This window comes from Cebus imitator, unplaced genomic scaffold, assembly GCF_001604975.1.
Source record: "Cebus imitator isolate Cc_AM_T3 unplaced genomic scaffold, Cebus_imitator-1.0 Scaffold235, whole genome shotgun sequence".
In the NCBI taxonomy this organism is placed as follows: Eukaryota; Metazoa; Chordata; class Mammalia; order Primates; family Cebidae; genus Cebus; species Cebus imitator.
Window position 1 is genome coordinate 410122 of NW_016107550.1, and position 15363 is coordinate 425484.

A 15363-nucleotide genomic window follows, 5' to 3' on the forward strand; every position below is an offset into this window, starting at 1 on the left:
TGAGATGGAGTCACTCTCTGTCTCCCAGGCTGGAGTACAAGGGCGAGATCTCAACTCACTGCAACCTCTGCCTCCCAGGTTCAAGTGATTCTCATGCCTCAGCCTTCCAAGTCACTGGGATTACAGGCATGCACCACCACACCCAGCTAATTTTTGTATTTTTAGTGGAGACGGGGTTTTGCCATGTTGGTCAGGCTGGTCTTGAACCCGTGACCTCAGGTGACCCACCCACCTCAAACTCCCAAAGTGTTGGGCTTACAGACGTGAGCCACCATGCCTGGCCAAATGTTCTGTTTCTTAATGTCCGTGCCGGTTACATAGATATGTTCACTTTGTGAAAATCTGACAAGAAATACATGTATAGTTTGTGTCCTTTTTTGTATATATGTTACACCTTGATAAAAACCTACTGGAACAAAAGAGAAGGGAAGGGAAGGGGTGGTGAGAGAGGGAGAGATGGAGAACAGAAAAGAGAAAGAGTGAAGGAGAGAGAGAAGGTGCTAAGAAAATGGGGCTGCAATGGGTCCCACCTGGTCTCCCGGTGCCTGGAGCACCCTCTCCCAGCGTCCGCTCAGGCACAGCGCACTCAGGCCGGGTCGGGAGCAGATGGCTAGAGCAAGGTGCCAGGGCTCTCTCTTGCCATCCCCCTTCTCCTGAGGGCTTGGATGTCACTGAGCCTCGCCCGTAACTCTGTGCCCACTCTCCCTGGGTGGGTGGAGATTTGAATGCCAGCCTCCGGATGAAAAAGGGGATTAATTTGATCCTCCACCTGGGTACCCATGAGCAGGCAGGCCAAGGACTGAGCAGGTGGAAGGTGTGGATGAGCTGCAGAAATGAGGTTGACTTCTGCTGGATATAGCCTTCCCTGTCACAGCCTGAGCAGGGGGAGGAGGGTGCTTACCAGGACAAGGGCCACAGAGATTGCAGCTGCCCCAGGCAAGTCCCCTTACCCTTCCTGCTCTGGCCAGCCTGCATCCAAGGTGCCAGGACACTATGAAGAACGTCCCGGGCTGGGCTAAGGACAGCCATGCTTCCTGAGCAGGATGCCAAGCCCCGTGGGGGCTCAGAGCAAATGCTCCAGCCTGTTCTTTGTTTATTTCAATCTGGGACGAATGTTGCCGGAGAGGATCTCTGCTGTCCTTCCTGAGCTGACATTCTCCAAGCCCGTCATGGTCTGGAGCAGACACAGCTGTAAGAGGAGGCAGGAGGCCTGGGCTCTGGGTCTTTCAGTGGCTCTGTGACCTTGGGCCCATCACCATGCTACTCTTGCCTCGGTTATTCCCTCTTTGTGAAATGAGGGGTCAGCATCCTATGTCGTCCAATATGGTAACTACTAGCCACATGGCATGCAGCTTCTTAAATCTAGATTTGAATGAATTAAAATTGAATGAAATTTAAAAAGTAGGCCGGGTGCAGTGGCTCACACCTGTAACACGAGAACTTCACTTGAGGTCAGGAGTTTGAGGGCAGCCTGGGCAACAAAATGAGACCCCATTTTTACAATTTTTTTTTTTTTGAGACGGAGTCTTGCCCTGTCGCCAGGCTGGAGTGTAGTGGTGCGATCTCGCCTCACTCTATCTCAAAAACAAAAACAAACAAACAAAAAAGACTTTGTCCATAGTTTCAAGTTATGTCTATGTGAGTGGAACTCGGAACTGTTAAGTAACTGCTCTCTGGAAATAATAAGCATAGCGTAGATTCCTGGCACACATGTAAGATAGGAAGTTAGGAGATGCATTTTACACAACTTAACCCTTAAAGAGTTCATCTCAATCTGTCACAATCCTATCCTTTTTTTCACTTCCAGGCTGGAGTGCAGTGGCGCAATCTCAGCTCACTGCAACCTCCACCTCCTGGACTCAAGCGATTCTCCTGCCTCAGCCTCCTGAGTAGCTGGGATTACTGGTGTCCGCCACCATGCCAAGCTAATTTTTTGTAATTTTAGTAGAGACAAGGTTTCACCGTGTTGGCCAGGCTGGTCTTGAACTTCTGACCTCAGGTAATCCACCTGCCTCAGCCTCCCAAAGTGCTGGGATTACAGGCGTGACCCACCTCGTCTGGCTCTGGACAAGATCTTTTGGATGATACACATTCTAGTACAGATAAATCATGCTTCACATCAGTTGAGACCGAATGGCTCCATCTCTACCAAGCAGAACCCACAACTGGTTGGCCGCAACAAATGTCCCAAATTTGTACAGATTTACTTTGCAATAAAACACCTCCCAGACTTGTTTGTATGTGAGCTGGACTAACAAGGGTCTACATCTCCTAATACTTAATACAACCTAAGGGAAAACCTGGCAGGAAAGGCATTGTCCAGCCTTTCCTGTAAGCATGACACAAAAATCTTTCAAACAGGCTGGCTGTGGTGGCTCACGCCTGTAATCCCAGCACTTTGGGAGACCGAGGCAGGCAGATCACCTGAGGTCAGGAGTTCAAGACCAGCCTGGCCAACACGGTAAAACATGGTCTCTACTAAAAATACAAAAGTTATCTGGCTGTGGTGGCACACGCCTGCAATACCAGCTACTCGAGAGGCTGAGGCAGGAGAATCGCTTGAACCCATGAGGTAAAGGTTGCAGTGGGCCAAGATTGTGCCACTGCACTCCAGCCTAAGCGACAGAGCTGGAGTGCAGTGCCTCAGAAAAAAAAAAAAAGAATCTTGCAAAGAGAGTATCTGCAAAACCAAGGAGATCCACCTTACATTTTAAGACTCAAAACATCCATGTTGCAGTAGACACATTCGCCTTAAGAAAAATATAAAGAATTGCTCCAGTTTTGAATTACCTTCAATCTCTGAAGTTATTTCTTTCTTTCTTTTTTTTTTTTTTTTGGAGACGGAGTTTCGCTCTTGTTACCCAGGCTGGAGTGCAATGGCGCGATCTCGGCTCACCGCAACCTCCGCCTCCTGGGTTCAGGCAATTCTCCTGCCTCAGCCTTCCGAGTAGCTGGGATTACAGGCACACGCCACCATGCCTAATTTTTTGTAGTTTTAGTAGAGACAGGGTTTCACCATGTTGACCAGGATGGTCTCGATCTCTTGACCTCGTGATCCACCCGCCTCGGCCTCCCAAAGTGCTGGGATTACAAGCGTGAGCCACCGCACCCGGCCTTCTCTGAAGTTATTTCTTAAGTGTTTCTTGGAAATTTAGGAGATGGGTTCTGAACTAAGTAAAGTTGAACAGACTCCAGATTTATTAGGAAAAAAAAGATCAGTGTCAAGGCAAAACAAAATGCGATTTTTACCTGGAAATGAGATAAAGGTTGACTGCAGGGAAGACAGCAGCCCCACCAAGGCTGATCTCATGCTGGCCACAGAGCTGAAAAATTCAAGCGTGGGGAAGAAACCCAGAGAATCAAGAATGTTTCCAGCATCACCTTTAAGGTGGTGTGCATGAATAACTCATGTAATCAGTGACCACCATTTCTGAAGTCTTTTGTTATATAAACACTAACTGCAGAAAAGTGATAAAATGCAAACAAGTGAAAGAGAAAAAAATCATCCATCTTGCCACATCTTGGGACAACATTGTAAACACTTAGGTGAATATCCTTCCAGATTGTTTTCTATCAAGAACAATACTAGTTTTTCCCCACAAAAATCAGATCAAACATACCGTTTGGAAACCTGGGTTTCTTTATTTGGTGTCTTCCATGTCAATAATTTTTTTTTTTTTTTGAGACAGAGTCTCACTCTGTCGCCCAGGCTGGAGTGGAATGGCATGATCTCAGCTCACTGTTAACTTCTGCCTCCCAGGTTCAAGTGATTCTCCTGCCTTAGCCTCCCTAGTAGCTGGGACTACAGGCGTGTGCTACTACGCCAGGGTAACTTCTGTATTTTTTAGTAGAAATAAATTGGACAGGCTAGTCTCGAACTCCTGACCTTGTGATCTGCCCACATCGGCTTCCCAAAGTGTTGGGATTACAAGCACGAGCCACCACACCCAGCCAAGAAATCTTTTTTTTTTTTTTTTGAGACAGTCTCAATGAGGCTGGAGTGCAGTGTCAAGATCTCAGCTCACTGCAACTACCACCTACGGGGTTCAAGTGATTCTCGTGCCTCAGCCTCCCCAGTAGCTGGGATTATGGGCATTCGACACCACGCCAGGCTACTTTTTGTATTTTTAGTAGAAATGGGGTTTCACCATGTTGACCAGGCTGGTCTTGAACTCCCAACCTCAGGTGATCCACCTGCCTCAGACTCCCAAAGTGCTAGGATTACAAGTGTAAGCCACTGTGAGTGAGCTTACTTTGTTTGAATAGAGACAGGGTTCCACCATGTTGCCCAGGCTGGTTTTGAACTCCTGAGCTCAAGGGATCCGCCCACCTCAGCCTCCCAAAGTGCTGGGATTACAGATCTGAGTCACTGTGCCCACCCATCTTTTTGATTTCTACCTCAATATTGTTAATGGCTGCAAAGACTATTTCTTCTGGAGTGTATCAAAATTTAACCATTCCCCTACATTAGCATTCATGTCACTTCCTGGTTTTTGCTATTACAAATATACTGCAACGAGCTTTCTTTTGTTAAGCACTACATTCTGGACCACATGTCACATCTGGCATCCAGAGGGACATTTGCTTGCAGATGTTACAAAGCCTCACTGCTAGAAGGTACTCCTCCCCCCATCTCTAGGGATCAGAAGAACCCCAGAGTAACCCAGTTTGGAGGTACTGTATGTCCTGACTCACCTTATTTAGGACATTACAAAAATCACTGTATAAAAGGAAGACAGCTAAGCTACATCCTAGATTTTTCCAAAATCTGTATGTCATAAAGTTGATAAGTAAACATTTTACATTATTTATTAGCACCACATTTACAAATCCATTTGCCTTCAGGTTTCCTGCCTGTCTGGCAGAATTCAAGTTTGCTATGGGAAAGGACGAAGCAGATCCTATTGAAAAAAGAAAGATCTTTCAGTAACTGAAATGAAACCTACAACCACGTAAGTCAGACCCAGAACACAGTTAATAACCATGAGTTATTTCCACTATATTTTTATTTCACATCATCTCAGATTCTTTTTATCTCCTTAAAACACAGACTTACAAGACAATTTAAATATTTTTGTTAAAGCAGTTATGGTCAATGCCCCACTGTGTCTGCAATTAAAAAATACATATCCTGAATATTTGGGGATGAGATTTCTGTTTTAATTTGACTCCAGAAAAAGCAAGTACAATACGTAATTGGGCATTTCCAGACTTTGAAGTGAAAGAATCCAGTCTCCTTTTCTCCAAATTCTTGGAGGTGTTGAGTAGAATCCTAAAACGCTGTAATTCGCACGTTAAAACCCTGCTGGAAACACTCTCCCCTTGCATTTCGGAAGAGAGACACATCACTCAATCGGAATGGCACCCTAAGAATCCAGAATACATGTGTTAGCCAGCCGACCCTCCTTCTAAAGTGACCCCACAATTCCTAAGACACTCTTGGGTAACAAGTTCTACAGTATCTCCATTGTTAGGGGATCCAGGCTGAGGAATCACTTTAAACAAGATCTGTTCTTCTGTGGAAGATGCCTTTTAGGGCCCTTTCCAAGACTCGGTTTTATACTCAATTGATACTTAGTCTTGTAGGTAACCTGAAATCAACAGAAACGTTTTGGAAACTGAAACTTCTGAAAAAAACACAACATTTGAGCAAGTGGTGTTCCTGGATTTCTCCTGAAACCAGCCTGACAAAAGCTTTGTATGAGGTGAGTTTTGATACCCTTTAAAAAGCTCTTCCAAGTTCATTATGAATTGCCAGGATGAGTACACTGGGGCAAGGCCTCATCTGGTGCCGAGACAGACTTGAAAACAACGGTACCGTGATTAAGTAAGTTTTTATTGTCACATTTAACCGCTTTGTCAGATATACATTGTAGGTTTCAGTATGGCATCAAAATAAAAATATTTTCCTGAATGTCAAAACCTGAACCAAGGAGATGGCAATGGCACTCAAAAAATAAACTCACGCTGGTGCTGAAGCTGCTGAGTGGGTAGGTAGCTGATCACAACTGGAACACATTTGCAGAGACAGTGGTCTGCAGCACTTTAAATCAAATGGCAGTGGTGTAAGGCCAACAAAACCAGGAGAGTAGTTAACATACAGATGCCCATAGAGCGGCTATCCAAGGGATGGCAGTTGCAGCGTTTCACTTTTGGTCTGTATCATATCGTCTAATTTAGTACTGGAACTGGAGCTGAGTAAATGTCTATCCTATAAACCGAAACTACTTTTTCAGAACCCAGATTTTAAGCCTCTCCAACAACTTCTTTATTCTTACAGGTTTTAACTAGTTCAAAGGAAAGGCAGTTAAACTCCAAGTATTAACCTTGTGGCCGTCCTTGTCATAAATGGCGGGTCTTGCCATTTCCAAACCAGAAGCCGACAGGCTCCTGAGTGTCTTAGTGGTTTCACACATTGTGGGCAAAACTAGAAAACAAGTAGTCATTAAATAAAAATTTAAGTGCATCCCAAGAGAGTCTCTACACATACTGTGATTATTCCCCAAATGGCAACTTAAAATAAGTATGGTTATTCAGCTTGAAAATGAATCTTTATTCACCAATATTCCCAAACAGTTTATTATTAAATGTCTTTCCTCCACAAATAAAACTAACACTAGGATTTGTCAGAAGATCTAAATGAGTTATATCCCTTCTGTATGAACTCAGCTAAACCTACCGTGTCTGGAATCTGTTCATTATAAAACTCAGGTCTGGTACCTAACTCCCTCTGTTATCCACAGCTGTGTGTCCTTTAAGATTCCAGAACAGAGACCATAAATGTGCTAGTGCAACACAGCAGTCACTGTAATCCACCAAGAAAAAAATAATTAATTTATTTTATGACATATTTATTTTGATGATTACTTACTGGTAGTTAGTATCTCTACTTTTTTTTTTTTTTAAAGGCAACCATTTTAAGTGATAATACATATCAGGCTAGTAGAAAAAAGTTGAAAGCCCTCTTTTTTGATCTCACAAATTCATGCAGACAAGAGAAGGTATATTTGATTTGTTCCAATCAGGCTTCTTAGAATTAACAAAATTTCTTTTCTGGCAAAGATGAATTTGGCTCATCATAGAAAGAAGTTCTTTGAAGGCTGCTGCTAAACTTGTTTCCCTTTGAAAAAGTAAATTTCAAGGCATGATAGTGCAAGAGGTAAGTTTTTGATTTATAGAACATTTATAGACTAATTGTGCTTAGTCTCTAATTTCCAATTTATTTTAAAGAACAGAAACTACACTGATAAGTTTCACTTTGCCTAAATTTACCAGTACATCCATGAATCGCACCAGAATTAGGACAATTTGATTATCTTAATTATTCTGTCATGAAACTTGCACCCTACATCCAAAGGTAAAGACCAGCGGATGGAGGCTCCTACCAGTTCTGTGCACAAGGACTCTCTTCTTGGGAGTCAAGGTATCTGAGAAAGCAGTTCTCCCCCCAGATTAAGTTATCAAAAACCCTCTCGGTAAGCAATGAAGAAAAACAGTGCTAGGTGCAGAGTTTCTTTTGTTTAGTTAAATCTGGGAGGTCTGAGTGTTCCTGGGGTCCTCGTCGGGATGTGTCATGGGTCGAGAATCCTTCGAATGTGAGTACTCGCTATTAGAGGGCTCTGTAGGGTCAATCAAATTTTCATAATCACTGTCGTCTGAATCCTCGCCACTGTCTCCAGCTGCTCTTTGGGAAGGAGGAAGGTCGGCTCCACTTCCAGGATACTTCAGTCCGGCACTGGTGGAAGCATAATTGGAAGAGCCCACAGCTTGAGGTCGAGGCATAAAAACACTCCTTTCCATGCGAGAGTGGCTCAAAGTACTTTCTTGATTGTTTGGGTGAAAATCAGAATAGGGGGGAGGAGGATCAGAGGCCTCTGCATCTCCAAGGGTACTTCTACCTTCAGCTGCAAACCCAGAATAGGGCATCCGAGGACTGAACGCTGGTTCCAAACTTTCACACGGCACCTGTCTGCTTAACACTGCCTGCTGCAATCCTGGATGAAAACAAAGAAACTTCTAACACTTTCTAGATTCTCACAGCTTTTCATCTCAATATATAACAGGGTCAACCCAAACGTTCTGGAAAGTAGCAGTGGGGCAATGAAGTTGACTGCTACTAATTATTTTACAATTGCATACTGCTTTATAATTTACAAAGCATTTCCCTAAACATTAAATTCATTTAAGCCCACGACAAATTTCTGAAGTGTTATCATTATCATTACTATTACGGTTTCCATTATATATGCCAAGAAACCAGAGTTCAGAAAGGTGAGGTGATGTGACTCTGGGGACAGCGGGAAGTGGGCCTGAGACTCAGAATGCAGGCTGTGTCACTCCACATCCTGTGCTAGTTCCCGGGTGTGGGGCTCACTGCCTGACACTGTGGGGCCCCAAGGTTGAAATGGTAACGTCCTATACACGGCATGGGAGTGTGAGATTCTTTTCTCAGCAGCATCCTATCAGAAAACCAATTTATTTATAGCTACCTGTCATAATACACTTATACACCTCTTTCTCGTTAAAACTTTAAAAGCCCTATTTGTTAAGTAGGTACTGAACCCACAGCTTTACTCTATTTTTATTAATGTTCTGAAAGAACCCACATAGTCTATATAGCCTTGAAGGTTTTTCTAGGTAACATTTAAATTTTTCTTAAAAACTACTATACAACTGATGCACACTTGTGCAATATTTAGAACATTTAGAAACAAAGAAAGAAAATAAAAGCTGCCCACAATTCCATCACCCCAATAACACCATCAGGATAAAAAGAGCACAGGATTTCAAGTGAAGAGACCTAAATTGTAAATACCAGGCCCTTACTTCCTAGCAGTATTACAGAAGTCACTAATCCTTGTTGAACTCCAGTTTTATTACCCAGCTTTGAGTGTTTGTCTGTACATGTACATGTTTGTCTGTACATGGCTGAGATGACCCTGTTTATACTGTTTTATATCCTAGGTTTTTGTTTGTTGAGACAGGGTCTCACTCTGTCACCCAGGCTGGAGTGCAGTGACACAATCCTGGCTCACTGCAGCCTTGACCTCTTGGGCTCAGGTGATTCTCCCACCTCAGCCTCCTAAAGTAGCTGGGACTAGAGGTGCACGCCACCATGCCTGGCTAATTTTTTTTTCTTTCTTTAGTAGAGGGGGTTTTGCCATGTTGCCCAAGCTGGTCTTACACTCCTGGGCGCCAAGTGATGCACCTGCCTCGGCCTCTCAAAGTGCCGTGATTAGAGGCGTTAGCCACCATGGTAGGCCTAGTTTTTTTACTTAAAATTATACATTGGGCATTAACTCAAATTCACTTCAATGGTTGTATAATATTCCATCATACATATATATACCACAATTCAAAGAAAATTTACAACGGTAAATTGGCAAATTATACATATTTGTAACATACTGTAATTTATTCAATTATTTTACTTTTGTTAACTACTTTAAATTCCATTTTGGCCAGGCACAGTGGCTCACACCTGTAATCCCAGCACTTTGGGAGGTGAAGGCAAGAAGATCATTTAGAATCCAGGAGTTTGAGACCAGCCTGGGCAACAGAGTGAGACTTCATCTCTAAAAAATAAAAATAAAAATAAAAATTTCTGTCTTCTTCTCTCCTATCTTCTTCCTTCCTATCTCCTTCCCTCCCTCCCTACCTCCCTCCCTTCTTTCTTTTATTTGACAAAGTGTTGCCCTGTTACTCTGGCTGGAGTGCAATGGTGATATCTCAGCCCACTGCAACCTCCACCTCCCAGGTTCAAACGATTCTCCTGCCTCAGCCTCCTGAGTAGCTGAGATTACAGGCACCCACCACTACATCCAGCTAATTTTTGTATTTTTAGTAGAGACTGGGTTTCACCATGTTGACCAGGCTGGTCTCGAATTCCTTACCTCATGATCCGCCCACCTCAGCATCCCAAAGTGCTGGGATTACAGGCGTGAGCCACTATGCCCAGCCTTTTTTTTTTTTTTTTTTTGAGACAGAGTCTTGCTTTGTCACCCAGGCTGGACTGGAGTGCAGTGGCATGATATCGGCTCACTGCAACCTCCATCTCCCGGGTTCAAGTGATTCTCCTGCCTCAGCCTCCCCAGCAGCTGAGATTACAGGTGGGTGCCTCCATGCCTGGCTAATTTTTGTATTTTTAGTAGAGACAAGGTATCGTCATGCTGGCCAGGTTAATCTTGAACTCCTGACCTCAGGTGATCTGCCCGTCTTGGCCTTCCAAAGTGCTGGGATTATAGGCGCGAGCCACCGTGCCCAGCCCTATCTGCATTTCTGATTATTTCTAGAAAAATATAACAGTAAATTAGACTGTTATATTTGCCTGGAAACATAAATTACATTTTAATTGGATTATATATATTCTTATTAAATTAGAAAGGTTAGCCCCAACCTTATCTTTAACACTTGATATTATCTGCCATACGTTTATACGTTTTACACACAGATATTAATTTTGGTGGTGTTACAGTAAACATGTCTCCTATGCTGGGATTATTAGGTTCCTCAGCCTAATTTTCAACCACTTGGTTCCTCAGCCTAATGGTGTCTATCCATCCATGGCTACCAAAATTAGACATTTAAAACCTTTACTGTGACCGAACATAAAGCTGAAAGAATATTCGATAGCTCCTTTATGAGGCTATATTTAAGACAGGAAACAGTGCTTGCCTGCTGGGCACGCCAGGGTTAACTTAGTAATGCCCACCACGTTCACTGTAAGTAGATCCGACTGTCAATATATACACAAATCCGTATCAATAACTTCTTGGGATTGATTCTAATTTCCACTTCAGCTTTTCTACCTTCAGTTTTGTTTTTCTTCAAGTGTCAGAGAATTAGGGGTAACTACGAAAAACGGCACTTGCCCTCCAGAGGAGCTTAACAAGAGACTACTCTGCCCCAGTCAGGCTCATCTGAGACTTGCTGAGCATAGGAAGAGGCACACCGTTTATTGTATGATATAATCTGATGTTTAAAACAACTTTTCCCTGATACTAAATGGTAAAATTAACAAGAGACTTACTTCTTTCTTGTTCCTTTTCATTTTTCCTCTGAGTGATTTGTCTTCTTAATTTGTTCACTTCTGCCTGACAAGATTCAACAACCCGCTCACTCTTTTCAACATCTGCACACACTGCCTGAGGAAAAAAATGACAACAAGCAAGGTGAGCAAGTTCAAGCTCAAGGCATTCCATAAATTCAGTGCGGATTACAACTCCAGAAAAAGTCCAGATGGTTTATGGAGTTTAAAAGCAGCCACATAAGGTAGAACAAAATCACGAAAGCCCAAAAGATTAGAATTGTTACTATTCACTGATTTGCTTAAGATGATTATGCTATTTAGCTTATAAATTCTTGACCAATAGGGTTAAGATAGGAAAGATGTTTTCTTTTCCTTTGATTAACCATTTTTATTGAAATGAAAAGGGAACTCTTGTTACCAGTTTAGCATAAAAGGAAGAACAAAAGACGGAAATAAGATGCTTCCAACTTTTATTACCAACACTGAAAAATCAGATAAGACAGTTTACCAGAAAATGTTCATAAAGAAAAGTCGAAAAAAACTTTCAAAGTCAAGGTTTAATAAAAGATAGCTATTTGAGACTGCTTCTATGTAATTTAGCCATTTATAATCCCGAGAACACTCTATGTGATTTGGTATTTTCAAAGCAGGGCTTATTCAATCAACAATGAAATGTAACAGCCACTTTTGGCCAGTGCTAATATTCTGAAAAGGGCATGGTCATGAATTCAGGACAAAAAGCTGTTTTCCACTGTACGTTCCTTCCATAGCAGAAATACCAGAAGCTTCCAGAAAGTAAGCTGGTTACCAGTGAGCCTGTATAAAGTTCCCTACACTGGTCGGTGCACAGTGACCCTAGTTTGGAACACTAGACTGGAATTGGCTCTTGTATGCTTCTCCTTTTGCCCTGCGTTGAACTCAGCCTGTTTTCCTCTTTTTCATTACCTGCCTTCATTCCTCTTTCTACTCATTGAGGCCTTAATCCTTTTAATTTCATATTTTAGAGATGGGGACTCACTCTGTCACCCGGGCTGTAGTGCAGCAGTAAAAGTGTAGCTCACTGCAGTCCAGCCTTGACCTTTTGGGCTCAAGCAATCCTCCTGCCTCAGCTTCCCAAGTAGCTGGGGACTATAGGTGCATGCTGCCACACTGGGTTAATTTTTAAATGTTTTTACAGAAATGGGGTCTCATTATGTTGCCCAGGCTGGTCTCGAACTCCTTGGCTCAAGCGATCCTCTTGCCTAGGCCTCCCACAGTGCTGGGATTACAGGTGTGAGCCACCATGCCTGGCCAAAGCCTTTTTCCTTAAAGTCAGGCTTTCTCTAGGTCTGGGAGAGCTTCATCAACTTTACCACTTTCCTTGCTGTACTCAAAGGCAAGCTTAAAGGCTCTTTTGTTCTTAAGGTTTAGAGTAAACTACTCCTGAGAACACAGCAGGGATAATGAAAAGAATGTGGGAAAGTATCATTAGCACCTAGCTCAGTATTTGGCTCACAGGAGATGTTTCCATCGATGTCTGCTGCATAATGACTAGGAATGAACAGGCTCCACTGAGACTCTCCCACTCGATGGAGGCAGCTGGGGCAAAGTGAGTGAACTAGGATGAAGAGGCAGAGCTGCAACCAGTTATGAGTGCCTTTTGATATAGTCTCTACTTAGAATATAACTGATGGAGACAGCTGTGTTCTTAGCAAGCCTTCCTTAAATATGGAATACAGTTTCCTAGAAAAACTGCTATCACGAATGGGGCCGTAAGTATTTGTCAACAGCCTGACTCTATTCTGGGAAAGCAGATTCTGAGCCGGGTGCAGTCGCTCATGCCTGTAATCCCAGCGCTTTGGGAGGCTGAGGTGGGCGGATCACCTGAGGTCAGGAGTTCAAGAGCAGCCTGGCCAACATGGTGAAACCCCATCTCTATTAAAAAATAAAAAAATAAATAAAATAAAAAGAAAAGAGATTCTGACTTTCGGATTCTAACTCTATTTGTCAGTTGGAAGATAATTAAAGTAGAATTAAAAGCTTTTGGGCAAGACAAATAAGATGAAAACTAATAAATAAATCAGTTACCTGCACTTTCTCCTGAAGTGCATTATAAACCTGATAAATCGCCCTGATGTCTTTCATTACTCCATCCTTGTCAAAAAAGTCAGTACTAGAAGACAAAGAGAAAAAAGATGCCACAAGGTTATCGTAGCTGCTGTGAAACAGAAAGGCATTTTTCCCATCTCTTCCACTTTATTCTACTGTTTAAATGCTGTGCCTCTATCTAAACATTAAAGTGCTTAAGGAATAATGCCCAGACAACAAGAATCATGGAAGAGAAATAAAAAAGAATCCATGTTACCAAGGTCATTTAGAAAATAATAAACAGGTATGTATTCTTCAGTGACTATGGTTAGCTTTTAGAATCTCAGAAATAATACTCTATCCAAAACTTTTGTATCATTGTGCCAAATGATTTAAAAAATTCGTAAATTATCTTTTCAACAAGAATATAATTTTGATATACGCTGGTGGTATCCAGATAATTACCTTACTGTATTCTTCAATTTTAATCATCTCAAACTTGGTTTTACATTTTTCCATACACCTTTAAATGTTATTAACCAAAGAAATATTGCTGATAAAAGAAAAAACCAGCACTTTACCTTTCAACTTACCCATGTTCTTTAATCACTTTGGCATAACTCTGAGAAGTATTTGGCACTGAAGACACTTTGTACTCTTGCTGGCTAGTATTTCCTAGATTGGGAATAGCAAGTGATATCCTTTGATTATACCTATGGGAAAAATTCAGAAAGAGATCATGTTAAATGTACCATTCTATCATATACAAGTGAGATTGACAGTTTTAAAAAAAGGGGTGCTGGGTGTGGTGGCTCAAGCCTGTAATCTCGGCACTTAGGGAGGCTGAAGGGTGCAGATCACCTGAGGTCAGGAGCTCGAGACCAGCCTGGCCAACATGGTGAAACCCTGTCTCTACTAAAAAATACAAAAATTAGCTGGGCGTGGTGGTGCACACCTGCGTTCCCAACTACTATGGAGGCTGAGGCAGGAGAATCACTTGAATCCAGGAGGCAGAGGTTGCAGTGAGCCAAGATTGTGCCACTGCACTCCAGTCTGAGCAACAGAGTGAGACAAGACTCCATCTCTAAATAACTAAATATTTAAAAGGGCATACATGCTGGCATGTGCCGTCCCAGCTACTTAGGAGGCTAAGGTGACAGGATCAGGAGTTCAAGGTTGCAGTGAACTATGATAGTGTCACTGTACTCCAGCCTGGGTGACAGAGCAAGACCCTGTCTCTAAAATAATAATAAAATTAAAATAAATAAAGTTAATTAACTAAAAAAAGAATGGGGCATGGTGATAGGAGTCTTAGTTGCTGACACTGAGTTAACAGGAAGGTCTCATGGAGCACCTTCGTCTACAGACAATTCAAAGATACATGAATTAGAAATTTTTTCCCTTCTTGTAAAGTAGAACCTTGCTTATCAACTCCTTGAGAGCAGAGGTCATGCCTCACACATCTTTTGTATACCCAGTGACTGACTCAATGCTGAGCCTGTTATAAATGCTCAAGAAATACCTACAGATTACAAAATGAAATCTTACAAAAGCCATTTTAACAATTAACAATTATTTTCACTGATGTCAACTTAATTTATTCTACAACAAATAAACCTCCAGAGGGAAACCATTCGGCTGTTTATAAACAGACAACATGATCATATAATCATATGTTCTTTTTTTTTTTTTTTTTTTTTTTTTTTAATAAGTTCACAATGCAAAACCCTTATTAACCAGCAGGTGGATCAATTTTACAATTTTGTATTTGAAATTTACGTTTCAAAATTATAATCAGACTTCCACAGCAATAAAACTGCATTTCCACATAGTGGATTCTGGAGACGTAAATGACAATTTCCAGCTATTTATTCCTATAAGAATTTATGCATAATAAACATGTCTTATTAATGCTTCTTGATCGAAAAATAATTTTATGTAAATAACTGACAGAAAAATACCTTCTCTAGGCTGGGTGCAGTGGCTCATGCATGTAATCCCAGCACTTTGGGAGGCTGAGGTGAGCAGATCACCTGAGGTCAGGAGTTCAAGACCAGTCTGACCAGCATGGGGAAACCCCTTCTCTACTAAAAATACAAAATTAGCTGGGCATGGTGGCACATGCCTGTCACCCCAGCTACTCAGGAGCCTGAGGCAGAAGAATCGCTTGAACGCAGGAGACGGAGGCTGCGGTGAGCCAAGATCGTGCCATTGCACTCCAGCCTGGGCAACAAGAGTGAAACTCCAACTCAAAAAAAAAAAAAGAG

The 15363-nt window shown here is 42.2% G+C and overlaps 1 protein-coding gene across 2 annotated transcripts in view; it reads right to left on the minus strand.

The window, feature by feature from the left end:
• Positions 1 to 4590: 4590 nt before the first annotated feature.
• Positions 4591 to 15363, minus strand: part of ABRAXAS2 (abraxas 2, BRISC complex subunit) — a 29906-nt gene continuing 19133 nt past the window's right edge. The window contains exons 6-9 of one of the 2 annotated variants that reach the window (XM_017497855.2): positions 13690 to 13809; positions 13097 to 13181; positions 11030 to 11144; positions 4591 to 4901 (exon numbers count right to left, since the gene is read on the minus strand). In XM_017497855.2, the coding sequence (XP_017353344.1) occupies positions 4636 to 4901; positions 11030 to 11144; positions 13097 to 13181; positions 13690 to 13809 (586 nt within the window). In that variant the 3' untranslated portion in view covers positions 4591 to 4635. Of the gene's footprint in view, positions 4902 to 5817; positions 7995 to 11029; positions 11145 to 13096; positions 13182 to 13689; positions 13810 to 15363 lie in introns of those variants that run through there. The other variant, XM_017497854.2, reaches the window with a different exon arrangement.